At 40.0% G+C, this 27,800-nt stretch overlaps 9 protein-coding genes and 2 long non-coding RNA genes across 27 annotated transcripts in view; 5 read left to right on the plus strand and 6 right to left on the minus strand.

Annotated features, from left to right (window-relative positions):
• The window catches only part of LOC116920218 (aquaporin-9), a 28,898-nt gene extending 19,749 nt beyond the window's left edge, over positions 1–9,149 (plus strand). For all 5 annotated transcript variants that reach the window (XM_045171729.1, XM_045171733.1, XM_045171730.1 and 2 more), the window contains 2 exons: positions 43–364; positions 9,120–9,149. In XM_045171729.1, coding sequence (XP_045027664.1) covers positions 43–304 — 262 coding nt within the window. In that variant the 3' untranslated portion in view covers positions 305–364; positions 9,120–9,149. The remainder of the gene's footprint in view (positions 1–42; positions 365–9,119) is intronic.
• The window catches only part of LOC116920267 (death-associated protein kinase 1), a 61,118-nt gene that overhangs the window by 13,592 nt on the left and 19,726 nt on the right, over positions 1–27,800 (minus strand). The gene's annotated exons all lie outside the window — the stretch shown is intronic.
• Positions 291–2,580, minus strand: LOC123470981. Its single transcript, XM_045171735.1, has 3 exons — positions 2,377–2,580; positions 2,211–2,318; positions 291–2,143 (listed from the first exon to the last, which is right to left on the minus strand). Exon 3 carries the CDS (start codon positions 1,602–1,604, stop codon positions 291–293), a length of 1,314 nt encoding a protein of 437 aa, XP_045027670.1. The 5' UTR covers positions 1,605–2,143; positions 2,211–2,318; positions 2,377–2,580.
• Positions 3,602–9,149, plus strand: LOC123470987 (aquaporin-9-like). Of its 3 annotated transcripts, none has more exons than XM_045171750.1 (10): positions 3,602–3,744; positions 3,818–3,982; positions 7,311–7,392; positions 7,486–7,666; positions 7,746–7,872; positions 7,998–8,135; positions 8,215–8,351; positions 8,408–8,563; positions 8,663–8,724; positions 8,798–9,149. In XM_045171750.1, the coding sequence occupies exons 4-10, from the start codon at positions 7,577–7,579 to the stop codon at positions 9,057–9,059; spliced, it is 972 nt and encodes a 323-aa protein (XP_045027685.1). In that variant the 5' UTR covers positions 3,602–3,744; positions 3,818–3,982; positions 7,311–7,392; positions 7,486–7,576; the 3' UTR covers positions 9,060–9,149. The 3 variants fall into 3 exon arrangements, with proteins under 3 accessions (XP_045027685.1, XP_045027687.1, XP_045027686.1); XM_045171752.1 differs by having other exon boundaries at positions 8,218–8,351; XM_045171751.1 differs by lacking the exons at positions 3,602–3,744; positions 3,818–3,982 and having other exon boundaries at positions 7,049–7,392.
• LOC123470986 lies at positions 4,524–5,842 on the minus strand. Its single transcript, XM_045171749.1, has 4 exons — positions 5,652–5,842; positions 5,520–5,582; positions 5,156–5,453; positions 4,524–5,092 (listed from the first exon to the last, which is right to left on the minus strand). The coding sequence occupies exons 1-4, from the start codon at positions 5,766–5,768 to the stop codon at positions 4,596–4,598; spliced, it is 975 nt and encodes a 324-aa protein (XP_045027684.1). The 5' UTR covers positions 5,769–5,842; the 3' UTR covers positions 4,524–4,595.
• Positions 10,412–12,491, plus strand: LOC116920428. Of its 6 annotated transcripts, none has more exons than XR_006644834.1 (6): positions 10,412–10,910; positions 11,451–11,566; positions 11,622–11,739; positions 11,825–12,171; positions 12,287–12,336; positions 12,402–12,491. It is a non-coding gene; the product is annotated as an uncharacterized LOC116920428 (long non-coding RNA). The 6 variants fall into 6 exon arrangements; XR_006644832.1 differs by having other exon boundaries at positions 11,825–11,951; positions 12,014–12,336; XR_006644831.1 differs by having other exon boundaries at positions 11,825–12,336.
• On the minus strand, positions 12,785–13,784 carry LOC123470994. Its single transcript, XM_045171774.1, has one exon. It carries the CDS (start codon positions 13,383–13,385, stop codon positions 12,915–12,917), a length of 471 nt encoding a protein of 156 aa, XP_045027709.1. The 5' UTR covers positions 13,386–13,784; the 3' UTR covers positions 12,785–12,914.
• Positions 14,238–17,505, minus strand: LOC123470976 (SET and MYND domain-containing protein 4-like). Of its 2 annotated transcripts, none has more exons than XM_045171698.1 (10): positions 17,304–17,505; positions 16,830–17,233; positions 16,624–16,774; positions 16,409–16,567; positions 16,042–16,345; positions 15,730–15,977; positions 15,485–15,671; positions 15,252–15,423; positions 15,046–15,186; positions 14,238–14,979 (listed from the first exon to the last, which is right to left on the minus strand). In XM_045171698.1, exons 1-10 carry the CDS (start codon positions 17,447–17,449, stop codon positions 14,702–14,704), a joined length of 2,190 nt encoding a protein of 729 aa, XP_045027633.1. In that variant the 5' UTR covers positions 17,450–17,505; the 3' UTR covers positions 14,238–14,701. The 2 variants fall into 2 exon arrangements, with proteins under 2 accessions (XP_045027633.1, XP_045027632.1); XM_045171697.1 differs by having other exon boundaries at positions 15,046–15,192; positions 17,304–17,504.
• Positions 18,770–25,178, minus strand: LOC116920394. Of its 5 annotated transcripts, XR_006644817.1 has the most exons (13): positions 25,037–25,178; positions 23,981–24,970; positions 21,218–21,539; positions 20,986–21,067; positions 20,858–20,911; positions 20,655–20,766; positions 20,376–20,589; positions 20,265–20,298; positions 20,117–20,191; positions 19,885–19,970; positions 19,737–19,792; positions 19,599–19,645; positions 18,770–19,527 (listed from the first exon to the last, which is right to left on the minus strand). It is a non-coding gene; the product is annotated as an uncharacterized LOC116920394 (long non-coding RNA). The 5 variants fall into 5 exon arrangements; XR_006644816.1 differs by lacking the exon at positions 20,858–20,911 and having other exon boundaries at positions 19,885–20,191; positions 20,998–21,063; XR_006644814.1 differs by lacking the exon at positions 20,858–20,911 and having other exon boundaries at positions 19,885–20,191; positions 20,986–21,063.
• LOC123470990 (E3 ubiquitin-protein ligase rnf8-B-like) lies at positions 21,738–23,142 on the plus strand. Its single transcript, XM_045171767.1, has 5 exons — positions 21,738–22,097; positions 22,152–22,370; positions 22,454–22,558; positions 22,619–22,979; positions 23,085–23,142. The coding sequence occupies exons 1-4, from the start codon at positions 22,035–22,037 to the stop codon at positions 22,925–22,927; spliced, it is 696 nt and encodes a 231-aa protein (XP_045027702.1). The 5' UTR covers positions 21,738–22,034; the 3' UTR covers positions 22,928–22,979; positions 23,085–23,142.
• Positions 24,525–27,303, plus strand: LOC116920242 (coiled-coil domain-containing protein 93). Its single transcript, XM_032926396.2, has 12 exons — positions 24,525–24,655; positions 24,723–24,842; positions 24,911–25,005; positions 25,069–25,180; positions 25,253–25,456; positions 25,517–25,579; positions 25,642–25,785; positions 25,860–26,062; positions 26,129–26,242; positions 26,321–26,526; positions 26,636–26,841; positions 26,928–27,303. Exons 1-12 carry the CDS (start codon positions 24,644–24,646, stop codon positions 27,093–27,095), a joined length of 1,647 nt encoding a protein of 548 aa, XP_032782287.1. The 5' UTR covers positions 24,525–24,643; the 3' UTR covers positions 27,096–27,303.

Below are 27,800 nucleotides of genomic sequence, written 5' to 3' on the forward strand. Positions count from 1 at the left end.
ATTTTTTCAAATCATTTTTCTTATTTAATTAATATGTTGCAGCTTCCGCGGCTACAATTGGTTCTGGATTTTCCTAGTCGGGCCACATGTGGGTGCCCTTCTTGGCGTCGGCATTTTTCATACCGTTTTCTTTCTACCAGAACAGAGAGTGGTTGCGTTCGACAGAACCGATTCACAGCTACCAATTGTGAATTACGAATATGCAATGGCCAATGTACCCGATAACAAATCAAATGCTTTCAAAATTACGAAACAAGAGAGCCACGAAGAATATGTTGGATGCCGAGTAGTTACAGCAATGTGAACGATCTTCCACCGTGGCGATGAGATCCTCCCTGGTTAAGAGACCAACATTTCAAACTAGGTTTCGGATGGCCTCCTTTTCGGCCATCGTTCCATGCTAGACGGTCGTGTAGCTGAAGCCTCAAGCAAATCTTCTCAATCAATCCCGCAGAAGACGTCTCCCCGATACGAGAGAGGTCAAACAGATGAGTCCGTACCTTTTCAGCGTACCTTTTAAAGATGGCGGGATCGTTTTTGAGTTCGAGGCCTTCTATGGCTTGTATATGAGCGGCCCGCATCACATCGCGCCGACCACATGACTCCTTGAGGCGTATCAGAGCCTCAATATAAGCTCCTTCTCCTCCTCCTAGGCCATGGATCACGTCGAGACAATCTCCTCTCACGTAACGATGAAGCAGCGCCAACTTTTCCCCTGGTGATTTTGCTGTGTCGTGAACTAAAGCGCGGAAAAGGTCGATCCACGCGAACCAGTCCAGGGATCTTCCGGAAAAGGGCTCTAGGTCTGCTTTCACTGACGATCGGGATCCAGCTGTGTAGATAGGTTTCAATGTTCCGTTGGCATAACCGTCAATCCAATCGTCGGGAGCGGTATTCTGCTGAGCTTGCTTTCGTTTCCAATCTGCTGCCAATTTCGTAAATGATCCGCCCCTATTGCTTACGGAAGAGAAGTTGTCGGGGTTGGCATCGTCTTGCTGTAGATCTTGGAGAGCCTCCTCTGCTTGTTGTTGTTGAATCTGAAGTTCCTCCGCTCGCTTTCGAGCCTGCTCTGCTAGTGTACGGGTCTGCTCGATCAGTTGCTTTGCTGCGCGAATCTCCTCTTCTGTCACTCTCTTAGCGCGTCCGCCGTTCACTACCGAAGGGGCTTCGTCAGCTCTTGACTTCAGGTGTTCATCAGCTTCGGCGATCGCGTCCCCTATCTGTTGAACATACATCAAATGTTTGTCCTCTTGCCTTTCGGTCTCACTTGCATCTTCGACTATTAGCAAGTCAGTGTGCAAGAGTGTAGCTGTTGTTGCTAAGCTCTGGAGGTGTTTGACGAGGCCAGCTATACTTCCACGCGATCCACACTGATCGATACTGGCACGAATCTGTCGAATCGTCGAGGTGATCTGACGGCGGACGGTGGTTCTCCTCTTCTTTGTGAGCTCGACATCTCCAGCAGGTGGGCTCACCTTTCGACCTTCGTCTTCTTCTTGGCTGGATCCGAAACCAGGATTCGGCATGGCTGAATTGGCTTGAGCGGATTGGGCATGAGCTGCCTGGGCTTCGGTTGATCTAGTTGGATGAATCATATAAGGCATATGGGTGGAGTAAATACACAGCTCACGTTGACGGAAGCGTTGGTTGACGCAAGCTGACCACGAAGGCCTGGACAGTAGAAGGATGAAGAACCAATGACGAATGTGGGAAGCAGCTGACCATGAAGAACTGGGCAGCAGTGATATGACTGGCCAACGTTGTAAATGCTGGCTGTAGTAGGCTGGCTACAGGACTCGTGTAGCAGGATGATGGCTGGCCAACAATAGATGTTGGCTGTGTAGAATGGCTGCACACGATGGACTTGAACAGCAGGATGATGACAGGCCAACGTTGTAAATGCTGGCAGTAGAAGGCTGGCTACAGGACTCGTGTAGCAGAATGATGTTGGCTGGCCAACAATGGATGTTGGCTGAAGAATAAGCTGGCCACCACCTTCACTGACTAAAGCTCCGGTTCGAAGGACCAAATTTTCAAGAGCTAAATTAGAGCATAGGCCGGTAGTGGTTTTCTCTTCAATGTATTGTGAGTAAAGATTTGTCTGCCAGAATGGCAGTATGACTGTGAGAGTTAACGATGGTGCCTGAAAGAGGCAAAGATAGAATAAGAACATGTAACATAATATATAATAAGACTAGCACTAATTATACCTGCGAAGCAAGGACAAAACATAAGTTGCTTGCAAGCTTTGTAGACCATAGAACGAATCACACAGTGGAATAAACTGACAGAATGCAGAATATCTCAAGACAGTTGAGCTGCAGATATAGATAATTAGTACAAGACATATGGAAACACATATGGGACATTTCTCACCTCTGTTAGACAGAAAAATGGAACAAAATCACAGAAAGAAACGTAAATGCCGGTGATTTAGAAGAACTCAAACTCTGACAACCTGACATAGAAACGAGAGGCAGACGAATGTTAGGGCGTATTTCTGACAGAGGGAAAGAAATGGAAAAGAGTGTTGCCAGATTGCGATAAATCGACACAAACATAATTTCGCCGGAACAGTGGTGTGTATTCAACGTGGACTTGCTTGACGTGTCGAACCTTTCCGATGACGCCTCGAATTCAGCCGCACATCCGCAACAGCAATTGAATATACGTTTAGGAACACTGGTCCGATCGGGGGGTTTTGCCCCGAACTGTGTTTGGCCAAATGGCGAGCAGCAAGTAACACAATCACCGCACTTTTTTTTCAAATCAAAATGTCGTGTCTCATTACCATATTTCTCAAATTAACGTGTGGTTATGTTCCTCCACTTTAGTGTGATTTTCTAGAAAAAAAAATTCAGAAAAATGGCAATCGGATGCGGGGCGGGTAAATTTGCCTTCGAATCACGTCAGCTTTTAAATTCGGAGCCAATCGTTGAATTGAGTTTCCATTCGGATTGTTGTTGGCCTTTCAACGGTCGATGGCGTCGTTTGTTGGTGCGTTTGAAGGAATTGACGTGGTGGCGGGATGATCTTGCGTTTCCTTTCGTTTGACTTCCGGGCATGTTGCGTGTGTTTTTGTGTGCGGCTCGAGCCCCAAGGGTAGGGCACGAACGAGAGAGACAAATGTGATGAGAAACAGATTGTAGTTCCATCCGTCGGGCAGCTGAGTAGACACGGCGCAGGCCAGCACCAGCACGATGGCCACCATTACCTGTTTCAATGAAGTAATAGAACCTTCCTTTGATGCCATTATTTCGAAAAGAATCGGTTATGTGTTAGTATAGGAGGATTTAGGGGGTGGGGGAGTGATGAATTAGCCAATAACTTACCAAAACCTTCATTTTTCTTTGTGTGTGTGTGTGTGTGTGTGTGTCAATGTGCGGTTGGCCAGTGTTATCGAATTGAATTCCTCTTGTTAACTAACGAAAGTCCAGGAAAAGCAGTCTCTCTTTATATACATGTGCCTTTGCTTTGTTGTCTTGCTCATCCTTGGGAACGTGCAGTGTTTACCGTTACATGACCAGAGCTCTCTTTTGTGCGTGTGTGTCTGTCCTATTGCAGCGAAAGTGGAGTTGCACTTGCCATCGGCCATTTGCGAATGCAGACTTTTTTGCGAAGTATATAAACATCTCGAGCGCTCGTGGAACCGCAGCTGGATACCACATTGACGTTATTCGGCGTTCCGGTTCGACCTGGAGAACTCAACGGGACTTCAGCCCCTTTGCTAATTGCATCCAGTGTGTAGGTGTTCTGCTGATTTGGCCTACGGCTTATTCATTTCATATTTTAATCGATTTTCTTTTTCTAATTTTAGAATCCGTCTAGCCGTTTTTTATGGATTTCGCATTGAGGATAACGACGGAACAGCCACGACCTGTTTTTCTCTGCTTGACGAGCAGACGAAAAGCGAATTTGCCTTCCTCGGCGTCCACTAGACGACCCCGAAAACCTTCCCATTCATTTTGTTTTCAATGTCAAGGTTAGATTTTTTTCTTTGCTTTTCCTCGTTTCGTTTTCTCGCTGTTTCGTCATCAATTTTTTTTTTTATGGCCGGCCAAACCCGCCGTTGCGTGTTCCGTGAATTCAACGTTTGGTGGGTTTGGGGCGGTAAATCGCATCGCTTTAGTTACTGCCATTATTATTTTTTATCCGCTCGGACCTTCACACGATCTTGAGCTTTTTCGTTGCTACTACGCGCGTGTTCCAGCCGACGGATTGAACTGGCCTTTTTCAGTATCATCACCTGCAATTTCGAGTCTTATTACGTAAGGTTGATCCTTTTTTTTTTTAATGCGAAGGGTCAGCTCTTCAACAATTTATCCCTCGGCGCTGTTCATATTTTTGCAGCACGGCATCGTAGCCATTCATTTAGGTCACTGCGTGTATCTGTTTGATGTTAGGCAAATGGTACCGTTAGCTTTAAATTTCGTTTCACTCTCGTCGTGACCAATGACAGGAGAAAATGATCTATTCATGGCTAAAAATGCCATGAATTATTCAACCGTTTGAAGTCGTTGACATGCCTTTCTCTTTGTATTTCGATCAAGTCATTCATTTCTACGCCGTCGTGGTTGTAAAAAACAACGTTGTCGCTAGAATAGTCCAGCAAGGTTCTCTTCGACGAGCCAACCGGTGAAATGATTGAATCGCTGATCGGCATTGGGGTTATCGAAGACGTACGCTACTCCACCTGAGGTCATGAAGCCAATCTGCAGCCAAATTTGATCTCCAGCCTTCAAATGGAGGGTGGATTGCATCGACATTTGACTGTGCACGCTGCCGGCCGTGTTGCTCTCTGTGGTCCGAGCGGTTCCCACCCGACGGCCGTTCCACAGCATCTCGACCAAGACGGCCACGATGGACGTCCGTGGGCCGACGAAACGAGCGTCTCCCGTGAATGCGAAGAAGTACGTTCCAGCTCTCGGCGCCGTGAATTTACCCGTTTGTAAATTCATGGCTCCTCCGATGTTGACTCGCTCCACTTCGAACGGGATCGGGGTGTACGCCGTCGTGTGCGACGTGTTCTTCTGGACGTAGAAGTAAGTCGGGACCGTTTTGACATCGGCGTAACCGATGCGTCTCTGGAAATCTGTTTGCATTCAAATATGGAGTTAGGGTTACATTGCGAGACGTGCGACGTGTTCTTAATTACTTGGATCGGCAGTTGTTTTGGTGAAGTCGCAGAAAACCATCTCGACCGATGTATTTCCCATGATCGAGTACATGCCGCTGACGGTGTGTCCGTTGCATTGGACGTCGGCACAAGATCGGGGAATGGTGGGCGTGGCTGCTTGTCGCGTGGCCATTTCAGCTCGCGTTCCAGAATGTGGGACATTTTGCTGTTGCATCGCAGTCAGTTGCGACTTCTGCTCGATGGCTTCAATTTCCATGCGGCGAGTTTTCGATTCCAGTCGAGTCATTTGAACCTCTAAAGTTTTCCTGCTCTTCACCTGTCGATGGACAATTAGAGTTTTAGTCATTTTTAGTAACTTAACCTTGAAAATTCGCAGACTTACATTTTCGCGTTCCAAAGCCTCTAGTCTCCGGTCTTTGTCAGCCAGCAGTTGCTGCATTTCAATCTGAATTTAATGTAGTGAGGGTAACAGTTCATGAAAGGCCTTCGGTTTAAATAACTAAATTTTGTTTACGTAGTTTTCTTTGAGTCGCTGCAATTGTTGCTCGACAGTCAATTCCGCCATTACGCACGCCGACCAGCAAGCCAAAACCAACACACCCATCAGCAATGAGCTAAGAAAGCGAGCCATCGTTTCAATTGAATTGGCAGTGATGCTAACGCGTTGCCCAATGGTATAGACTTGATCTGTCTTTTCATCAGAGCAGACCCATCGTCATTTAAAGGAATCCTGCACCCCACTGTTTACGGCCGATAATCGATTGGTTTCATTTCAAATTGGATAGCCGTCACGTTGGCCGCCTTTTTGTGACAGGTGGTCGGGCACAAGCAAATAAGGGACAACGTTCATTTGGATATGTAATTATCACATTTATGAGTAGGATTGTTTAGTTAGGACTAATTGCATGTGCGTTTGCACAGTTGCGCAGGTGGGGTTCGAAAAGCATTAGAGGCCAAGCTCGTGACAACTAGATTTATTTTGAATTTTATAAATTTTTTTATTATAAATTTTTTTTTTTTTTTTTTTCAGTTGAAACAAAAGAGCTTATTCTACGTTCGTTTAGTGCTGGTTACATAATTCCTTTTAGTTTCGTTTTGGATTGAAATCATTTGCATGTGTTGGCAATGGGCGTTTGCAAAGGTGTCGTGCGAAGCTAGCGGTATTTGATTAGAGTTTCGTTCCACCGTACTCGACGTCAATGTTGATCTAGATAATTGCACTCTGTTGAAGCATTTTCCGTTGTGTAAACGAAAAAAAAAACTGCTTAGTCATCTTCACGTGAACATCGTACCCAATTCGCATCCAATTTCATGTTGCTGTAATGCTCAATTTTTTCGCAGACATTGTTTCTCGTCCTCCCGAAATGTTCATTTTAGAACACATAAAAATAATTAAGTATTCAACTTCCTAATTGCTTGCCCCCCCAGCCTCCATATTCAATTTGTTTGAAAGAGACAACTGGAATTTCAATGAAATTGAGATCGTTCTTTGATTCTTTTTTCATTGATTTTGCGGCGTTTGTTCCTTGAAAGAAAGTTGATGCATGGCAACTGATTCAACGGTTAATTGCGAGATCAAATGCGTACCGGTGTCGCTAGTAAAAAATGTGTTTTTCCCAAATGATCAAAGGTTAGAGCGCGATCAAATACCTGGTGTGTGCAAAGATTCTGCAACTTTGCAGATGCCACGAACGTGTCTTTTAAACGGGAGGATCCTCTGCGGCATAACCTAACGCCACGTCCGTGCAAAGGTCGTCGTCAAGCAGCAACATCAACGCCAACTCTAATTGGCTTGCGTGTCGTTACATTCGGCATCATTTAGTGCAAAGCGTCTCCTATTCATTGACTTTTGAGAAGCTGCGCATCGCTTCTCGGTAACACAACGTCGTTGAATATTTCTAAACGGTTCGCGGTCTTATGGATTGGCCGTTGGTCATCGAAAGCCCCAATCTGTTGTCAAGACGATCATATTCATTAACAGTCGTCGTGTGTGTAAAGTCACGATATGGTCGATTGACACGTTCGCACGATTCGTGACCAATACTAAACTATTTGGATTTTTACATGTTTTTCGATGAATTATGGCTGGTGTAACATATTGAACAACACTATGGAAAACGTGCACGTTTCTCGTCTGCTATATATTCAACTGATGTCGACTCTTTTCTTCTAGATTGCTTGCCACGTCTTTCAAACATCACCAGGTCTACACGTGCGCTCTCTCCCTGTCCAGCTCCATATCTTCGTCTTTCACCGTAAGCTTGCACATCTCTCTTTCTTTTTGAACTTGTTGTCATGAAATCTTATACCAACCAATCGATAGCAAATCTCGAATTATTGTTTTCTAGGCTTTTTGGATAAGACGGTTCCAATTATTTCTTAGTCCCGAGTCAAAGTACAACTGGTGCACGCAGCCGTGAAGTTGATTGTGCTTCAAAAATGGCGAGCAAAGGAGACAAGAATTGTCGTTTGTCCAGCACACTTGTTCGCGCCGCCTTAGCCGAGTTTATTGGCACCTACATTCTTGTTGTAAATCGTTTTTTTAAGGCTCTTTTAAATCGATTGCATATTATCTCTGTTGTGTACTAATCACCGTTATTATTTGAAGGTCATTGGCAACGGTAGTGTTGCCCAGTCGCAACTGACGAATGGCAAACAAGGCGATTATTTCACCATCAACTGGGGATGGGCTTTGGGATGCTCGTTGGGAATCCTCATTTCGGCCGAGGCATCAGGTAATTGGCGTACGGCATTTGTTGATTGCCATTTATGTCTTTTACAGACGATAACCAACAGCATAGATGATGTAGTTCTCTTACCATTTACAGTCGATGGTACTAATGTCGTTGTTTGTCTAAAGGTGGTCACTTGAACCCGGCCGTGACGCTGGCCCTGGCCGTGGCTAAAGATTTCCCATGGAAAAGGCTACCCGTGTATTGGTTAGCCCAGTATTTTGGAGCGCTGGTTGCGTCTGGCAGCGTCCTCGGCGTTTATTACGGTAGCAGTGGAACATGCACAAAGTTTCATCACATTATGGATTTACTAACAGCTAACGACGTACTTTGCTTTTTGCGTAGAAGCCATTCTCCTTGGAAAACGAGATGGAAAGTTTCGAATTAACGCCAATTTGTCCGAACCGGAGCCTGGCTCAGCGGCCATTTTTGCAAACTATCCGACTCCTTATTCGTCAGTGGTTACCGGTCTAGTAGAAGAGGTAAAAATCTATATATTTATATGGAAGGGTCAGACGTCTATAACCTGTTTCGATAGACTTTATGTACAATGATCTTCATGCTGATTATATGCGTGGTGACGAATGCCAAATATTCAAAAGTGCCGAGCTTCTTGCAGCCGCTCTACATTGGTTTCACGTTGTTGGCCATGGGCGTGGCTTACGGATCTAACGGAGGCTACGCGCTAAATCCGGTAAGGTCATTTTTAATTTCGTTGTATTGGAATGATCCACACTTGTGACATCGGATAAACTTGACTTGTTCTATTATTTATGTCTTTTCAATAAAAAAGGCTCGCGATTTGGCTCCCCGATTAGTTACTTATTTCGGAGGATGGGGACCTCGTGTATTTAGGTAATTAAGAACTTATTAATATAATATATATATTTTTTCAAATCATTTTTCTTATTTAATTAATATGTTGCAGCTTCCGCGGCTACAATTGGTTCTGGATTTTCCTAGTCGGGCCACATGTGGGTGCCCTTCTTGGCGTCGGCATTTTTCATACCGTTTTCTTTCTACCAGAACAGAGAGTGGTTGCGTTCGACAGAACCGATTCACAGCTACCAATTGTGAATTACGAATATGCAATGGCCAATGTACCCGATAACAAATCAAATGCTTTCAAAATTACGAAACAAGAGAGCCACGAAGAATATGTTGGATGCCGAGTAGTTACAGCAATGTGAACGATCTTCCACCGTGGCGATGAGATCCTCCCTGGTTAAGAGACCAACATTTCAAACTAGGTTTACATTTCAATTGAGCGAGTCGTATTTTTTAAAAAAATCCTCTACAATTGTGTAAATGTCATTTAGGCAAAATCTTGGATGTCACATCTTCATTGTTTAATCAATCTGAAGTTTCCCCATAAGAACTGTTGTTTCCTTATGTAAAAATCGTGGACATTGGGACGGCAAAAACCTTCATTTGTTTTTCGTATCGAATCCTGTATGTAAAATCTCGGTTGATGAAATTAGTCCAGCAATATTCACTGGGTTTGTGGAAGCGACTCTTTTGCGTGTACCGGTCCTATTGTATTTTGAATATTCGTTTGTTTTGTTTCCTAATTGACGTTTATTGCCTTGCGACTGCGTTTACGTCGATTGTTTTTGTGTAGATGAGGACAAACTGTAGCGAAAGAACTGATTCGGAGCTGACGAGTGTTGACGTCTGTCTCTCTAAAAAAAATTAATAAATCATTGGCGTCCATGACTTAATTCATTTGGTTCTTCACTCTTTTGGCAGGTTTAGATTTAAGACAATTCTTTTTATTGAGGCATTGGCGAATTATTAGTTTTGAAAAATTTAATTAGTGCTCGTTTTTTGTGATTTTAGTACACAGTTTGATGCGATTTTTCTTATTTTCTAGAAGCTGCAAGGAGAACAGACGGAACAACGGAGAAGGCAGGAACCAAGACCTCGTTTCTACAATTCCAAATGGAAAGCGAGTCGCATGGCCAATTTCAAAACGCGACGACAATTGATTACTGTTCATTTTTCTGTGCCAAGGTTAGTTAGCATTCCTCATTTCGTTTCTTCTTTCGGAGATATTTACATACGTATGTCAAAATGCAAAGGAAGTTTTTGAATTCGTCGGTATTTGATTGTCCGACCAAAAAAAATGTATCGTGGATATCCAATGCGTCGATCAAGGGATGTCAGATATTCGAAATAGAAAATAGGCAATCCAGCGTCCGAAATTCGAACAGAAAATAGACGGGATCATTACGAAATTATTCACGAAGACGAGTGGGACAAATGGTGGATATTGGGATCCCTGCGGATGAAGTGCTGCAATACCTCCGTTCTTCTTGAGGGTTGGTTGCGGATAAGATCGGACCTCGTTGGTTACTGGGTATGCAATATCTTATCTTAATTCTTCCCTGGGTCCCGGCACAAGGACAGGTACGTATAGATTACGAATGGAATGAGTCCCGCTATGACTCATTGACTCTGATTTTTTTAATTATTATTTTTATTTTAATGAAGTGTCGAAAAAAATGAATTTGGCATCACTGTTGGCTGTCTTACATGTAGGGACAGAACAAAGAAATGATCACTGAACGTAGTCCATCTTGAATGAGTCGTTACGTTTTCATGGTCGTGACGATTCTTTGTTTCTGCATCGTCCTAATTCTCTATTTACTCGTATTTATTTTCTAACTCACTCAAGACATTCAGTATGAGTTATCAAGTTGATAATCGCTAGAGTTTTCTGTGTCTGTCTAGTGGTTGTAACAGTCGTGTGTATTTATCAGATGCTGCATCAATTGTGTAATACGTTAGTGGACCACGTGGATGGATTAGTGCTGAACAATCTGTAGACTAGCTTAATGCTCATTCACTTGTATCACGTATTTTTTTATTAACTAGTGAGAAAGAAAGAAAGCGAAATGATAAAACGGTCAGCTGATTGGCATTCCGTGGTATTGATGGCGGGAGTGAGAAGCAATGAACTAATCGGCCATTGTGAACCAAACGTCCGTCGATGGCTGTACTGTATTTGTATAGACCAAATATCTTTAGTCCACTTTCAGGTGAGTTGTTAGACATTTCTTCTCTTTAATGATGTAATTGTAAATGTAGTAAAAAAAAATGCGTTATTTCCGCCTTTGCTTAGACATAAAAATCGTCTTAGCCTTTCAGTACGTTCTTGTTCTATAGTCACGTTTCGTTATTTTGGTGCCATTTCTGCTGCGATCGCATTAGAGTGGGAGGCCATTGTTGATGTGGTTTTGCTTGATCTTTCCAACTGTTGGAATAAGCTATAAATTTCTATCTGCTGTAAGGTTTTTTTCTCTACAATCGAGAGTTGATAAATCATTTTTTTCTCAGATGGGTTCGTTTAGTGTAACGACTGTTAATTATGACAAATCATAGCTGACGTGGACTTAGTACTTGAGCAAATCTGCGACTGAGTGATTTTTGTTTACAATGTGCGACTGAGTGATTTCTTTCATGTCAAGTTGTTCAAGAGTTCGATCGCCATTAAAAACTTATTACGCATAGGCTGCTGTGTGACAAAGCGTTAATTATCTTGTTATTTAGGACAAGTAATTAACTATTTTGAATTTTAGGTACTCACTTGTATTCGATTGAAAATTGATGAAGAGCCGACTGGGTGACGGGGGTAGTCGGCGTGGATGATACCGTTTGCCACCAGGTAGTCATCTTCAGCGACAGCGAAATTGCGGTAAGCAGATGCAAGGTCAAATTTAAGTGATAATAAACTGTTTCGATTTGTTTAGGAAAATACTAGTGAAGACATGCAGAAATTACCGTGTCTTCTTCAATGCTTTAACAGAGATTGTCTTTTTGCAGTAGCTTACCAATGTAAAAGACCGTAAGAGTAATTTGTGGGTAAAGGTAAGGTAACACCGTAAAGTTTATTTTCAATCTAAAATCGTTATTGCAGTGACACGGAAATCATGCAACATTGTTTTGTTTGTAGGCCTACGGACTTTTTTTTGTCAGAGCTCAGACCTTGTAGTTCAATTAACCGAACATTGTGATAGGCTTTGGTCTTGCAGGTACCAAAAAATAATGGTCGTCGTTTCATTTTCCATCTTCAATCCAATGTATGTATAAATAGATAAGTCATGATCAATCTTTATTAAAGAAAAGTTCCCTACATTTGAAGAACATAATAGACCCGAACCACTGCATGTGTTCATGCATTTGTTGACACATAAAATTTGGTGACAGATATGGTCATTTTCAGTTGATAACAGTTGGTATGTGACAGGAATGTATTCTGGTGGCGAAGAAAAACTTAAAACAAGAAAAGATTTCAACTAAGTAAAATTTATTTATGTTACAGTTGTTTGGTGTTAAATTTTTCTAATCCATTGCCTTAAAATCAGTTAATCTTAAGTCTAGTCAACAGATACTACATTTTTCATTTACTCTTTAGGTGTGTTTTATGCATTTGTCGTTGAGACTTGAGAGGCTTGTATTTGCCAGGTGACAGCTTAATGTTTTAACTAAACTACTCTGTAAATTTGCCAAGAACAACTCTTCATTTTTAGATTGTTTATCGTATGGATTTAAAATCGATGCTAATAGTGGATTTTCATCGGAGAAGTTGTAGACCGATCAATGGTGGTATGAAAATAGCCGAAAAGTAAAAAGGTAATTTGTTTTTGTTCGTAAATTACACTGTCTGGTTCCTTTCATTAAATATTCTCTTTCTATGCATGCATTCATGGTATATCGACTTTCAGAGACTTTGAACTTTATCATTGCGATGTTTCGCAGTTTTACTCTCTGTCTGGAAATGTGGGAAATTTCGCCGTTCGTAGAAGTGACCATTAGTTCGTTTTGGATGTTACACACCTGTCACCACTCTTCACGCTCATCGTACTAGCCAATAGGTCGCCGTATAATTTGGTGGCTGCAGTAAGAATGCTTGTTTATTACGACATCACAGGCACAGGCATCAACTTTGCATCAATTTTCACAACGAGTATCAAATTATTCATTTGAAAAACAATTTAAATGAATACGAGTTGCACTAACGTTTAAATTTTAATTAAATGCGACTAAACATCTTCACCAAGAGCTCCTGGATCTTGTGGAGTGCAGCTACAGCCGATTGCAACGTTGGTGGAAAACATTCCCATTGTTTCCCCGGTCGTCGAGTTGTGTATGGAAACTTTCACAGTCGTCATCAGCTGCTTGCAGTTGCGTCCAGGTCCACCACAGTTCCCAGCAACACACAGTCCCGAACAAATGATTTCATTGATGTCTAAGGTAACGTTTCCAAATGGATTTTCGTGTTCTATCGTTTTATTCTCCACTCTGAATGGGCAGGCAGTTTCGCGATGTTTGCCCAGTTCAACCAGTTCGTCCGTGATGGAAACAATGCGAGGTTGGCAATCCTCCTCTTCATCTTCGTCCTGCCATACTTCCTGAATATCTTCGTTCGTAGAACCTGGCAAAGGTTGAAGCACAAAACAGGAAGCAACAGCAAGGCAAAACATAGCCCAAGGTAAAATGCAAGATATTTGCATGGTAGTAATTTTAAAGATTTCTAACTAACAGCAAAGATTTCGATGTTGTGTCTGAGTGCACAGAAATTGTTGTGTGGAATGTGTTGCTTGAATCGCCTTATTTTATAGGGGAAATGTGAAGTGGCAAGGATTTAATTTGTTCTATGGACGTCAGAATTGGCAATCAATGGCTCAGTTTTAATTGAAATATGGGAATTTTATTGAATGCAATGCCATTTTGGTAAAGGGCGATGGATTCATGAAGGAAAGCTACGAATTTCCGAAGACACGTGCGTCTCTTGTTCTACGTCACGCCGTGGCCTTTAAAAATAAAAATGAAAAAAGCCGGAAACGGATGTCATCCATTCATCCGAAATGCTGGATACTGCAATGCTGTCGGGTTTTTGTGGTTGTGGTATTCGAGAAGTTTTGGTTTCCTCTTAGTTATATGTACATCGTGTTCATGTCGGTTGGCCATTTAATAGGAGGGAAAAATCTAGAATAAGGGCAGATGATAAATGAATTAATTATTTTCCTTGTGGTTATTAATCCTTTTTCGTCAGGTAGGTTAAAACGACTGTTTGAGACGTAACATACACGACACAATTGATGCACAAGATGACCCACAAATGTATCAACCATTTGAATCGTAGCTTTTGCCCGTTGAACGGTTTGTTTCTTGTATCTACTATCGTTGCTGTATATTTTATCTCATTTTACTTTCGTAGATTGTATATGCAGTTTGTAGATGTCAGTTGTAACGTCACGAAAAGATTTAGGGTCCTCCATAAACGTCATAGTAATGCTGCATCGTCACCCAATGTATTGCGTCCGGCATTCCAACAGGAATTTTAAAGGAGGTCTATCTTTTTCCCGGCGGAATCCCCAAATTTTGAGATGCTGACGCTAAGAAGATTACCAACCATGCGTTCTTGCCGGAAGTACTGCTCTCTTTTTATTGCGGTAGGTAAATGTGTTAAAATTAATCTCCGCTCACAAGGTCTTTTTGCGTCACATAATTTTATTTGGTTAGTCGTTCGGAATTTTACGTCAATTCAAAATTGATTTGCTAAGATAGAATTGAAATTCTTTGGCACGTCACCTGCTGTCGTCGGTTTCCTGTTTTAGTTATTCCGTCACTTTTATCCTGTGGAATGAAACGTATATTTCATTATCTTAAGCACAATTGTCTAACAGTTGGTTACTTAGATTTTAATCTTTAATTTTGATTTAAAAGCGTTAATATTTTAATGCCAACATAATTTTAAAAACTTGGTTAAATTTATGCCAAAATAATTATTGTATTGACAGAGCCCTCTTGTGTGTCCAAATCTAAATCACTTCATCAACAAGGTAGTTAAATGAATTTTTTTACGTTGCAATTCTTTATAACTATGACTCCAAGCACCGTAGTGAATGCGGTAAATAAACATGGCCTCTTCCAAATGCCTCACCAGCTCGTCTCGCAAGTCTTGGTTTCTACTCGACGCCAGCTCCATTAATACATCCGTGAATTTTTGTAATTCATTTGCCATCTCAATGCTGTACCTACCGTACCGCTCCTCAACGGCAATAAGCGAGATTCGTAACATCTTTTCGCATTCTTCATAGTTTCCTGTAAGTATTCAATTGTTTATTGAAGTAAGACTCCTTTTTTAAGCTTATATTTAAATTTTCTCACCTATAAATGCATAACATTGTGCCAATTTATCTGCGCTCTTTCCCAAATCTGGATGTCCTTTGAACAAGGCTCTCTTTCGCAATTGAACACATTTAGTTAACAGTTTAATGGCTTCCATTATATCGCCCTGATCCATTGCTTCTGTTCCTTTATGATAATACTCATTTGCATTAATTTTATGGAAAGAATTTCCACAGGATATTTACCTCTAGCATCAAGCGATACTGCCTCTAGATCCGCCTGCAGTTGAGTGAAATAACTTTGCTGCGTTTTGCATGATCTACACAATGTCATTTGAAACTGTGCAGGAGAATAACTTCCGCTAGGGTTGACAAGGGATCCATTGCAAGATGGACATGCAAATGAATATATAACGTCCTAAAATGCGAAAAGCGAATAGGAAATTTGAATAAATAGCCACATCTGTAAATGTCTTTACTTGGAAATCTTCGGTATTTGTATCACAACAATGTTCACAGGTACAAACGAAGGAGTACTGCGATTCAAGCATTTCAAGCCTCTCAGTCCTTCTCATTCGACGATAGTGCGGCCCGTAGCAGTTAAACACTTCATCCCCTTTCCGAACATCGCGGATGGCCCGGACAATCAGTGTATTACCCTGGAAACTAGTAACGAACGTTTTTAAATGCCGTGACATGAGAAATAGAGATGGAATTATCAAACCTATTGATCACTGTTGGATCGCAGCTGTGATTCATTAAGCTGGCGGAAGGGTAAATTGCAGTTGCGATTCTCTCTTGTCTTTCACTGTTCTCATCTAGAGCACAAATTTCAGTAATGGCGTGGGCGTTACTGACCATCTGGCAGATGTGCACCAAAATCAGGCCACCAACTAAATAACGATCTTCCTGGGAAGCTAACTGGAAAAACTTGGTGTGTTGCTCCAGTAGCAATGTTAAAAAGGCAGCGGTCTAAAAGGATACAAATTTACAATGTAAGTGAAATAAATTTAGTAGAAAAAAATAAGTAAATTACCAAAGCGTATTGATAAAGCTCATCAGGTGCCATTCGTTCAGTATGCGAGACCAGATGGAACATGACCTGATAACTCTTTGTATCATAAGAGCTATCGATACCGGAAATTTTCTTCACTTTTTCCGTATCTTTAAGAAAAGCTAATAAAGTTTCAAGCCCATAAGAAACAACTATCCTCGCTCCCAGGTGTGCAATACCGACGGAATTTAATACGGAATCAAGTCCGCATTCAAAACTATGGTAACAGGACGATTCCTGCCGGCAGGCATTGCTACAAAACCAGATTTTGCCACAAGATAAACAACTGTAAGTGAAAAATAAAGAGAATTAGACTAAAGCAAGAGAAAGTAGCATTAAAAGTAAATACGGGTATCGTTTTAGTGGCAGCTCGCGAGTACAATGATGGCAACGCGTAGTCTGGAAGTCGGGCAGAACCACTAGGGCATTAGGTTGTTCCACAAAAAGAGTTTCTCCTGCCATAATATCTCTGTTTGCTACAACATAACGACTTTTCTCTACGGAATGCCTGCTTACTCATATTATATATCTAATCTCATGATGAAGATGTAAAAGAAGTCCCACCTGATGTCTAGGGCAGTGCTAGCTCCTTTAAAAGACAGATTCTCTCCACAGAAAGGTATGATCCTATCATCAAACTCTGAGTCTCTATCTTGAGTATTTTCATTGCCTTGGTCATCCATTAACATTACTTTAATGTCTGACTTGATTTTATCTAGAATGGAAGGAAATTTAAAAACTAAAATTTACTATGAAAATTAAGTAGATACTTTTCTCTGAAACTTGCAAATGCATCAATGAGGCTTCTAATTCTGCTAACGTGGTTTGGCAATCTTCCATTAGGCCCAATTTTCGCAAGGATTTGATTTTTCTTGTAAGGATTTTAGGCAGCAGGTGACTAGGATAATTCTTCATTAGTGCCACACGGATGTCTTGTAGGCAATCTTCAAATAAATCCAATTGGAATAGAGCTGCAGAACGATTTGCAAGAGCCAAGCTGAGCTCAACTTCATTTTCCACAGGGCAACTGAGAATGCTCTGTGAGTACATTTCTATGCAGGCTGTATAATCTTTTAAAGAAAACTGTCTGTTTCCTGTTTCTCTAAAACATTTTGCAGCTTCTAGACTTCTTTGACGTTTCACCTGATGATTCATCCATTTGAGCAGAACAACTCTAAAAGAAGAGAAAAAAACAAATGCAATTGCTCTGCAGTCGTTAGTTAACATCGAAAAATGTCGTATACCGTAATTCCTCGTCTTCGAGAAGAATTTTAATTCTTTCAGCATTGTTGCTCCTAGTTTGATGGATTTTACTGACTTTGCCTTGTCTTACTCCAGTTTCCGTGAAGGAATCTAATAGTTCTTGCCAGTTGCTTAGCTCGCGAGACATTTCTTTCCCTAGTCTAAATCATGAAGTATACCTATAAGGTGTACTTTGTCTAAATCATAACAAACGTTTTTGTACACCATCTAGGGAGCAATGATGGTAGCGTACAATACCGCGGAAAAAATCAAAAGCTTTGATCCTCTTTTATATATATGTATATATTTCTTTATCTTCTTCCACAAAATTTCCTTCCACAAATTGAAATGTATGTTGTATCAGTAAGATATAATTGCGTTTCTTATAATTATAATGAAAAGCTGTAGTCTTCATCACCATGAGCGATTGAAACGAAATCTATTTCATCATCAAGCTTGATACTTTTCCGGTATTTAACCAAAGAACACTGAAATACTTTTCCTTCCAAGTGTTGACGGGATTTCATCTAATCACAAAAGAACGTTGTCTAGTTTCAAATGTGGATAATAGCTCAATGGTTGAGGTTCGGTGTCGTACGCGATAGGTTCAGAGTTCAATTCTCGTATGAGTCAAGTAACATAGAAACATATGGTATGAATTTGATGTAATAGTGTTTCGAGTAAACATTATATCATCCATTTTCAAAATATAATCACTAATTCCTGGAAGGCATCATGGGGTAAACTCCACTAAGGCTGTTGAGCCTGGTTTCCTAGACCACCACATGGCCACTTGGTGTGGGGTAACTAGCGATGGAGATTCTAGCGTTACGGGGCTGAGTTCTCAGGGCAGCTTAAACGTGTTCCCCACACCACCACGCGGCTAGTTGGGCAGGAATCTGGGAGTTACACCGTTAAGTTCCCAGAGCAGCTGAGCTGAGCTGGGCTCCCCACCACGCGGCCACTTGGAGTGGTGTACTTGGGCAATGATATCTGGGAGATACACTGTCAAGTTCCCAGGCCATCACCCGTCCGTTGTGCCATGAATGGTCCGTAAGTCCTTGAGTCGACACTGAAAGAAAATGTTTTGGTTCTAAGTAGATTTTGTGTTGTGTGGAAGAAAAAACCTATTATAATATATGTGTAGTAGCTCAGTGGTAAGGTACTGGCACGGCAAGTCAAGAGTCTAGGGATCGACTCCCGCATAGACAATGTGGTAATAAATTTGATATTTTTACTTAAAATGGTGTTTTTGAAGAAAAATCGTAGTAGATAAAAATTTTCAAAAAAAAATTTTTCAGAAAAAAAATATAAATCGCGGAAAAAAATTTCACCGGGAAAAATTTCGGCGAAAAAAAATTTCCGCGGAAAAATTTTCGAAAAAAAAAGCAGGAAAAAATTCCACGGAAAAAACTTGTAAATCAAACCGCCTTTTAATTTTATATATAATATAAAGTATATGTAGGAATTTTATTTTGTATCGTTTATTATCAATACTATTTACATTTACAACAAGTTATTAACAGTTCACCAAGAAAAAGCGTTATAGCAAATAGAAGCGGAAGAGTAACAAGACAATTTTGGAGAACATATTCCAGGTAAAGATTGACATAAATTAGCATATATGAAAACCTTTTGTCCCGCTGATAATATTGTAAATGGAGTAAATTCCATGTCCATGTAAATCACCACAGAACAATCTACCATAGTATGGTATTATCACAAATCAAGTAAAACAGGGTACAGAAAATGCAACATACACTGCTAAATTTACTCTAAGAAAATCAAGGTTATTTTCAGGCGCAGTTCAACTTCAGCTGGCATAAATTTTCATATGTCACGTCCCTTTCAGTCTATCGACCACTTCGGCTTCGGCGTACGCAGAATAAAAAAAAACGCATACAAATAAATCACTGATAAACCACAACTCGACACATTTCAACACACAAAACTAATTCCACAAAAACATGTAAAATTAATCGGTTACTTCGTGAATCTTGCGATCGTCTAAACAGCACCACCGGCGGACAGAAAATCCCACTAATGTACAAAATTCAAAAAGTAAAAACGTGATAATTAATAACCAGAAACTTATTGTCATACTGATCGTTATCAGGTATTTATTAACTAACTCACCATAGAGCAACCACCACTGTATACAACACTGTCAGGAGGGCAATCCAACTTCATGTTCTGTGGATATGCCAAATCCTGTGACCATCCTGCCTATCAAAAGTTATTAGATTAACAAACTTGATATTGACTATATTTAATCCCACCACTAATATTCCTCTTACCTCACATTTGTACCATGTCAGCACGAGGAAACGATGCAAAGTAATACCTATAGACGAAGTATAATAGCAAGGAAGTCAGCAACTTTCCAACTACCCGACACAAAATTTCCAGCTCACACAAATAGATTATATTACCACCTAATCATTGTCAAACGATTCCCAACTGAAGACCAACAAGTAGGAACAATAAATATCTGGTGATATAGCAAATACATCCACAACACAAGGATTGAATCTAGAATTAAATCATTTCAACATGTTGAAAATTACAGCTCATGAAACTCACCAGAGGATGTAACAATAAGGTCCAAATGCATGCAAAAATAAGCGTGCAAGTGCCCTCTAAAATGAACACTTCGCTGATGCAATTACCTAAATAGATAGAAAATCAATTCCTAATTTAAGTGATAAAAAGGTAAATGTTGCTTAAACCTAAAAAAATTGATCTAGTTTTCAAACCTATCAGAAACAAAAATCACAATCATGTAAAAGTGAAAGTAACAAATACAACATTATACTTGCAATGAGTCAACCAACAGTAGCAGACTAATGCAATCAAGCACAATGGTCATTGAAGTAACAAGAAGCTAACTCTGAAAAGAAAACAGGAATTAATATACATTTACAAGTCAGTAATGTTGGCAACTTTCCCCCTTGCATTCTTACCTTCACCAGATCACAAGAGAGCAACAAAGAAAAGCTTGGATGAAAATTAAATGTTTAGAACAATTACTTCTCAATCATTGGTGATTAATGGCTGAAATCTTGACCACTTACTCTTTCTTTAAGTAGTTTTGAGTAATCAAACACAAAAAAAATTAACAAATGCTTAATGATACTTCCACTATATAGAAGCATGTCATCAAAGCTGCTGCATTAACAAATAGTGGTCCAACATGTTCTCATATTCATATTTGAATTTTATCATGCCTAAACCATGAAGTACAGACATGGAAGCACATACTACTGCTTTGGCATTAGGGAGTAAACTCTAGAGGAAGAAAAAAAAAGAAAAACTTAAACATTTTCAACATTCTCAATGTTTAACAAACTTACTGTCACCACAACATCCATTAGACAATGCAGCCTCATGGTCAGAAAAACATACAAGCAGCAAACGCTCAGTTGAAACATTATTTAATACATCATCCTACTTTCCAACAGCTGTCTAAATGATTAAATAAGAAAAAAATCTTGAAAAAATACTCTTCATAACAATAAATGGATTCCACATAATTTAAACTCGACTAACATATCACATCAAATACAGTAGACCCTAGCACCATTACCATGACCACACGTTCAAAAAATCACTAGTAAAGTTAAAATTTCAACAACCGAAATACGATTGATTTTGTGTATATGCACAGCAAAATATGAAAATTACGTTAGTTTTGACCTCCTAAGCCAACACTGCCACCACCATGCTCTTTCTAACTGCAAACGGGGATTATCTAAACTCATCCTACCTAGGAAGGAATATTTTAGTTTGTAAACTGAATACAGATCGAACTAATTCAAACAGAAATTTCTTAGAAAACGTACGAATTTTGACGACATTCTAGTACAGTAACAAAAAGACTTTATATAACTTGAAATTCGACCTCGTGAATACTTACGTCCACGAACGACGACAGTCAGCACCAAAGAAAACCTCTTCATATGGTGCAGGTCTTTATATAAGTTCTCTTCAATGCACGACAAGGCATCAAGTACAAGCTTTATTTTTCCACCACACGGTGACACTTGTCGCATGTACATTTTCGTCATTTCCGTTGCTTCTTAAAAGAAAGATATGGCAATATGGCAAGTTGGCAACCGGTTAAGGCAACCGGTTTTACATCAAATTTTTTTCCCGCCTTTTCCCTTCTTGGCCATCTAACGCCAGAATTGAACCAAATATATTTTTTGATTATGTCCACGTTTTCCCTCCTAATTAACCTAAAAATAAATAATAATAATATATGAATAATAATTGACCTATTTGTAAAGACCAATGCAATTGCACTTTTTAAAATTATGATCTTCTCTAAGGGTTGATAATTAATGGAATAAGCAACACATAACTTTGTACAGCGTTGCTACTGCACACTGCAGCATATTTCTAACACAGACTAATTCTGAGTCTCTGACACAGAGTGTAAATACTTTCCTAACTAGTAATCTAAGGACTTTGAATCAAAATAGAAGTATAATTCCTTGTTTTTATTGGCCGTCATTTTAAAAAGCTTTAAATATTGAGGTGCGATAACCGTAAAATCGATTACGACACAGTGACCTTTTCTGTCAGGTCACTGAAATCAACATCAATATAAACCAGGCACACTTGACATCATCACTACATTATACTACGTCAATACATCCATCTACAGTCGTATTATACACACTACATCACTACTCGTCCCCATTCGTCATCATCGTCAAAGCCACTAAGAGATGGAGAAACAGCAGTACAATAAGACACCGAAACTAGAAAAAACAGTTTTGAAGCTAAAGGAGGTAAATTTGAGAGGGCTATTAATGACAATTTATATTCAAAAATTTCTTTAATAGGCAAGTGAAAAAAATCAAAGAGAACTATGTTTGCTGAAAGATCAGTGTTTGGCCACAATGGAATATCAGTGTCATCTACTAACATGTTTGAATGATCTGAGATGTCAACAGATTGCTGAATTGCAAGAAAGGCTTAATTTTTTCACCATGAATCTTGGCCAAATCACACAGCAGCTGATATTTGTCAATAATAGACTGGAACATGATGGTGACTTTGATGTAATTTGAACACAATGTAGAAATGTCAATTGTTTAACCTGTTGAAGTAATGTCCCCCCTGCCTCCTTCCAAAAAAAATGTAGAACCGGGCTTTGCCTCACCAACGCCAACACCAACACCAACACGGCATTTTGGATAGACTGGCGCTCGAACTACGTTGTGGAATTTGTTCGGAGATTGTGGTTTTCGTAAGTCACAAAGCCATTATCAGTTACGCGAAAATTTAGTTATACATTTTTCAATTGCAGGCAACCACTTTAAATTGCATGCACACATTCTGCCAATACTGTGTTGCCCAGTGGAAAAACGAGTCGCCTGCTGCTGGCTGTCCGGTTTGTCGGGAGCCAACAACTTTCGAAAGGAGGAACTTCTTGGTCGATAACATGATTGCCATTATGGTCAGTTTGTATTCCAAAGATGAAAAAATTTCCAGAAAGGAATTGGTAAAGCAGCAAGAAGAATTGCACCGAAATCTTTTGGCTGGATTACGAACACCCGAGTCCAATAATCCTCGAATTCGGAGTCGGATTCGAGAGATTCGGATTCGGAGAGATTAGAGCGACAGGAGAGACATTAGCAGATTGAGGAGATTAGCTACAAATAATGAAGGTGAGTTACTATTTGCTTAGTAAACATAAATTTTAGATTACACTAATCTCTTAATGCCACTTTGATCGTGTCAAACAAACGATTTTCTTGGCTTTTGTCCCAAAGCTTCCGAATCATTTCAGCCGTCTCCAATGATTACTCGTAACTTTATTCAGAATACAACACAAACCAGGGGACGTCACGATAACAGACGCAGAAGCCATTACGCCAGATTAATAGTGAACATTGGGAGGAGGAGAATATCCAGGAATAGCCAGCACCCCATGTCAGTAGACATATTTTGTAGTTTTATGGACACTGATAAAACATTTCGTGCTTCTACAAATTTTTTACATACCAGTCCGCCTTGCAGTTCTGATAACGTTCAAACTCCTAACGTCAGTATCGTCTCGTCCACAAGTGAGTTATCCTCAAGGATCGGCGAGACTGCTTTGGGCTTAACGCTTCTTTATATTGGAGTGATTCTGTTTTTGTATTATACCTTACATAACTTACTTTTTTTGTAGAGAGCGTATGTATCTATTTAAAGTTGAAATTGTTTTTATATAAGGTTCCGTATTTTAATGAGTTAACCATCAATACACAGTAAAACAAGTAAAATTGACTGCAGTATTCATTTCTTCCAGACCCTAACAGAGTTCATGCCAACACCAGATACAAAACCGATGAAACCAGCAACTATTATTATTTTTTTTCATTTAGTATCGATTGATGATATTGAAATGATTTGTTAAATTCTGAATTCTAGCAAATTCCCTACGGATGTCATATTCCCTAACACAAGCTGATCGGTTTGTAAGCTTTAGTTTTGTAGACAAATATGCTCAATCTTTTTGGTCATGCCGTACCAAATGTTTCCACCCAGGTCCATAACTTTAGGTTGGATTAAATGTTCAAATTCCGTTCAATACTCAATACACGAGGAATCACGGAAATTTTAGAAATGTTAAACGGGAAGGCACATACACATCAATATCATTAGTCAAGGAATATTTTAGTACCTGTGAGGGAGTTACAGAGTTGATCAATTCTTCTGATATCTTGGTCAGTAGACAGAGTGAAGAGCTTTGAAAAGTATAGAGCAGCAAAGGACAAAGCTGCACGACAGTTGCCCTTAACATGACTGGGCCACTGGTCAATGACATGGGGATGAAGTTAACTCAAGCACAGCAGGCAAATTGTAATGTTCAATATAATCCCTGTATTTGAAAGAATCATAAGATAACTTAGCATTGTTCAAGAATCATCATCTGCACCATCATTATTAGTAATTATAAACAAAGATCTTCCAACTTTCCAAATAAGTTTTCAACTCTGCAAGTTTACAATTAACTTCAATAAAATGTAACAAAATGTCAAACATGCTAGCTTCAGACAGCAGGTAACTGAAATATTTCAAACAAACGGCTAATAGCTGTTTTTCACAACAAATGAAAAACATTTTTGCCGCGCTTAATGCTAACGATCGCAACACAATTGTATGTAGTTTTCGTCTGCAATATACATTATATATGTGCGCCGCTTTGCGGCAACATTTGCATAATTGGCCATCTATAGTTTCAATTTTGAACCGAAAAAACAAAAACAAGTCATGAAAATTACACGACCGATCTTGTGTATAGTTTGCAATAGTGTCAGCCTGTCACATTTCTCTGCTTTGCATAATGGACAAGCGGGTAACGTTTCGATTTTCAAAAAAGGATTGAGATTCTTTATTAAAATTGCCGAGTTGATTTTTTTCAGGAGCTTTTTGAAGTAAAGGACGATGAAGAACAAAGAGCAAAATTGCAGGACATTTGCGATTTGCTATTGGCAGCGGGTTACTTCCGCGTTAGGCTAAAAGGATTGTCTGCATTTGATAAAGTATACTGACACAAATAAATTTGGAAAACATTCTCAGAGTTGTTTTTACCCTATTATACATTTACAAGGTGGTAGGAGGCATGGTGTGGTGCTTGGAACTTTGTGCAGTTGGTGTTGACGTCAACTTCCTATTCAGAGAAAATCTAAATATTGGTGAAAAAATGTTAGTTTTATATGGATAAAAATAAATTTACCATTCAGCGCTGTAATCCTTCTTTTTAAACAGCGAAATCACTGAAAAAATCATCAATGTTTTGTTATCAATCAAATGCGCTTATGCCCTTGAACCTCACCAGATTCAAGGACTTGATACAGTGAAAATCCTTCCAGTTATGCAAGTATGTCAAGTTGAATATTTATACCAAATTTACCTTTAGTTGCAAAAAACATTTGACTAAATCACATTACAGTGGTTGGTCAAGAAAGCCATGGAAACAAGGGAATCTCTAAATGACCATTTAAGAAAAATAGCTGATTTGCAGTACCAGAAGACATTTCCTTTACCAGAATCAGAAGCAAAGCTAAAAGAAACAGCCAACCATTTGCCTACAGTGTTTCTTCCACAAAGGAAGTTCAAGAAAGTGCAGGGTCAATCCCTGCCAATAGAGAAAGAGGTAGGCATAACTATTGAGTACTGTACTGTCTGTCCACCCATTCTTTTTGTTCATTTTCAGGTTATTTCAACTCTTATGGAATACGGCTGCAACAAAGTGAACTTGCTCGATGAGACCCAGCAGGTATGACAATCCGTAAAAAGTTACATTGCAATCGTTTTAGACTGAAATGAACATTTTTTTAGCTGATGGAGAAAACAGAGGTGAAGAGTGAGAAAAAGCTGGAAAATCGAGCTATCGCCCACAAAGTTAGCAACCTTATCCACCAGCAAGCTGATCTAATCAGTCAAACGATCGAGGATTACACTCAACGCCAGAACGAACGCGAAGTAAAAAAAAATACGTAAGAATTCCTGGTTCGGACGTTCACCATAATCAACCATTTTTTTTTTGTACATAAAAGGGTGAAAGGGATGAACGAGCCCATTTGCAAGAACGCAATAAGAAAACAGCGGACGCGCTGGAACGCGTGTGCAATCAAATAGCTTCCCAGCAACAGGTGATGGACCAGTTGAAAGCTAAAATCGTCGATCTTATTGCGTCCGAAGAAGCTCTAGAAGAACAGAAGAAATCGTTGGCAGCCTTGGAGACCGAGGAGAATCGCCAGTAATGAATCCAATCGCGCATGACGTCCAAATATAATTAATTTTGATCACGCTGTTTACTAACCAGGACCTTGGATCAGCTTGATCGCCTCGTGAGCCAGAACGAAGCGGCCAATGCACAGCGGAAGCAATTTAAAAATCAATGCAAAGCAGAACTGGAAGAACTACAGTCACGCAACGAGTAGATAAAAACCTATTAGCTTAACGATCACGTAGCCACGGAAAGAAAAGAGCAAATTTTTCTTCTCAATAATAACAGAGCATTAAGCAAAGAGGAGACTCCGGAAAATCAGGACCAACTCAAGCGGCAAGTGGATAGCGCTCGCGAGCAGCTCACGGGCGCTCTCAAGATTTTAGGTGAGAAGAATGTAAATCTGATGAAACTGCGCCGCCAGTTGGATGCCGTACCGGGCAACGCAGAGCTGAACCAATACCAACGACGTTTCACCGAGCTGTGCACTCAAGGTTTTATTTTTTTTTTTTTTTTTCAGTTGTTTGAATCCACTTTCTATTTCGAAATGCGATTGAAACGTCGTGACTGCATTTTCTGTTATTGTTATGCTGGTGTTTGCAGTTAATGAGAAGCAAACGGAATTGAACGGCTATTACTTGCTGTACAATACGTTGGAGGATACGAAAGTTTATTTAAACAAGGAGCTCTCACTGCTGACCTCAATCCACGATTCATTCAGTCAATCGATGACGAGTTCGGCTGGAAAAGGAGAATTCCTTCAGCAAATGGAGAAAATCGTCACCGCAGTCAGGCAAAACAAGAATAAGGTATTGAAACCCGTTCTTTTAAAAGAAATTCAAATTCCATTATCATCTATTGCCATTTTCTTTTTTCTTCTCCCGTTCACGACCAGATCGAGAAGCAGATCGAAATGCTGACAGAAAAACACCAGGATCTGGGCCGTTGCCTTGGCCAGTTTGCCGTTGATGAGCACCAATACCGAGACACTCTCAAGGCCATCAGCAACGAGAGTCAGAAATACAAGCAGTTGATGTCGCAGCTGAACGATCACGACAATTAACCACTGACGTAGCGAAACGACAAAGAAAAAAACAAACAAAAAATGCTTGGGAAGGAATTGTCAACTGGAATTCTTATACGATGTTTCATGTGATATTACTCTATAAATTTTTGCATTCGGCGCATGCCAAATATTTAACGATGACGCTATAAGAAATAATACGCAAGTCGTATAGACAGTTTCGTTAATAAACAATCACTGCTGTTTACTGCTACCCTTTATGTAACGATAAAAATCTCGCAGAGTTTCACTTTTTTCTTTTACAATGTCCCAACGAAACAAACGATGGGAATAAAGAAGGTATGGCTACTGGCATCGTGCCACGCGCATTCACAGATTTTTCGTTTCATTATTATGGTCGTCACCAAGAATTTTGTCTCTCTCCTATCTTTTGTTAGTGAATTATATCAAACCCGCCTTTACGTTTATGTGTCCTATACGTGGGGTTCTCAGAAGACTAAACAACCTTTCCACGCTTTCGCTAATGTCCGCCCGACTGGAAACAAAAGAAGCCAAAAAATTGTTGGCGCTCATGGCCAAGTATCAGGCCGACACATGGAATTTCTCATTCGTAACGTGGAATGGAAGGCACGTAAAAACAAAAATAAGAAAGAATAGAAATGGATTATCGACTGCCAATGGCAGTAGAGAAAAGAAAGAAAACGAAAAAATTGTAATGGATCGACATCTGTGACATTATTCCTT

This window comes from Daphnia magna, linkage group LG4 (assembly GCF_020631705.1).
Source record: "Daphnia magna isolate NIES linkage group LG4, ASM2063170v1.1, whole genome shotgun sequence".
Lineage (NCBI taxonomy): Eukaryota > Metazoa > Arthropoda > Branchiopoda > Diplostraca > Daphniidae > Daphnia > Daphnia magna.

Bases quoted from the DNA above. Each gene is read 5' to 3' on its own strand.
- LOC123470981 (XM_045171735.1), bottom strand. From the start codon at position 1,604: ATGCCTTATATGATTCATCCAACTAGATCAACCGAAGCCCAGGCAGCT.
- LOC123470986 (XM_045171749.1), bottom strand. From the start codon at position 5,768: ATGGCTCGCTTTCTTAGCTCATTGCTGATGGGTGTGTTGGTTTTGGCT. The intron at 5,454-5,519 runs GTAAGTCTGCGA...GTCCATCGACAG, and splicing joins AGGCTTTGGAACGCGAAAAT to GTGAAGAGCAGGAAAACTTT. The intron at 5,093-5,155 runs GTAATTAAGAAC...GAATGCAAACAG, and splicing joins CAAAACAACTGCCGATCCAA to ATTTCCAGAGACGCATCGGT.
- LOC123470987 (XM_045171750.1), top strand. From the start codon at position 7,577: ATGGCGAGCAAAGGAGACAAGAATTGTCGTTTGTCCAGCACACTTGTT. The intron at 7,873-7,997 runs GTAATTGGCGTA...GTTTGTCTAAAG, and splicing joins CATTTCGGCCGAGGCATCAG to GTGGTCACTTGAACCCGGCC. The intron at 8,725-8,797 runs GTAATTAAGAAC...AATATGTTGCAG, and splicing joins TGGGGACCTCGTGTATTTAG to CTTCCGCGGCTACAATTGGT.
- LOC123470994 (XM_045171774.1), bottom strand. From the start codon at position 13,385: ATGCAAATATCTTGCATTTTACCTTGGGCTATGTTTTGCCTTGCTGTT.
- LOC123470976 (XM_045171697.1), bottom strand. From the start codon at position 17,449: ATGTCTCGCGAGCTAAGCAACTGGCAAGAACTATTAGATTCCTTCACG. The intron at 16,775-16,829 runs GTATCTACTTAA...CTTCCATTCTAG, and splicing joins TTTGCAAGTTTCAGAGAAAA to ATAAAATCAAGTCAGACATT. The intron at 16,568-16,623 runs GTGGGACTTCTT...ATGAGTAAGCAG, and splicing joins AGCACTGCCCTAGACATCAG to GCATTCCGTAGAGAAAAGTC.
- LOC123470990 (XM_045171767.1), top strand. From the start codon at position 22,035: ATGGAGAAACAGCAGTACAATAAGACACCGAAACTAGAAAAAACAGTT. The intron at 22,098-22,151 runs GTAAATTTGAGA...TTTCTTTAATAG, and splicing joins CAGTTTTGAAGCTAAAGGAG to GCAAGTGAAAAAAATCAAAG. The intron at 22,559-22,618 runs GTAAGTCACAAA...TTTCAATTGCAG, and splicing joins GTTCGGAGATTGTGGTTTTC to GCAACCACTTTAAATTGCAT.
- LOC116920242 (XM_032926396.2), top strand. The intron at 24,843-24,910 runs GTATACTGACAC...TACATTTACAAG, and splicing joins GATTGTCTGCATTTGATAAA to GTGGTAGGAGGCATGGTGTG. The intron at 26,063-26,128 runs GTAATGAATCCA...TTTACTAACCAG, and splicing joins GAGACCGAGGAGAATCGCCA to GACCTTGGATCAGCTTGATC.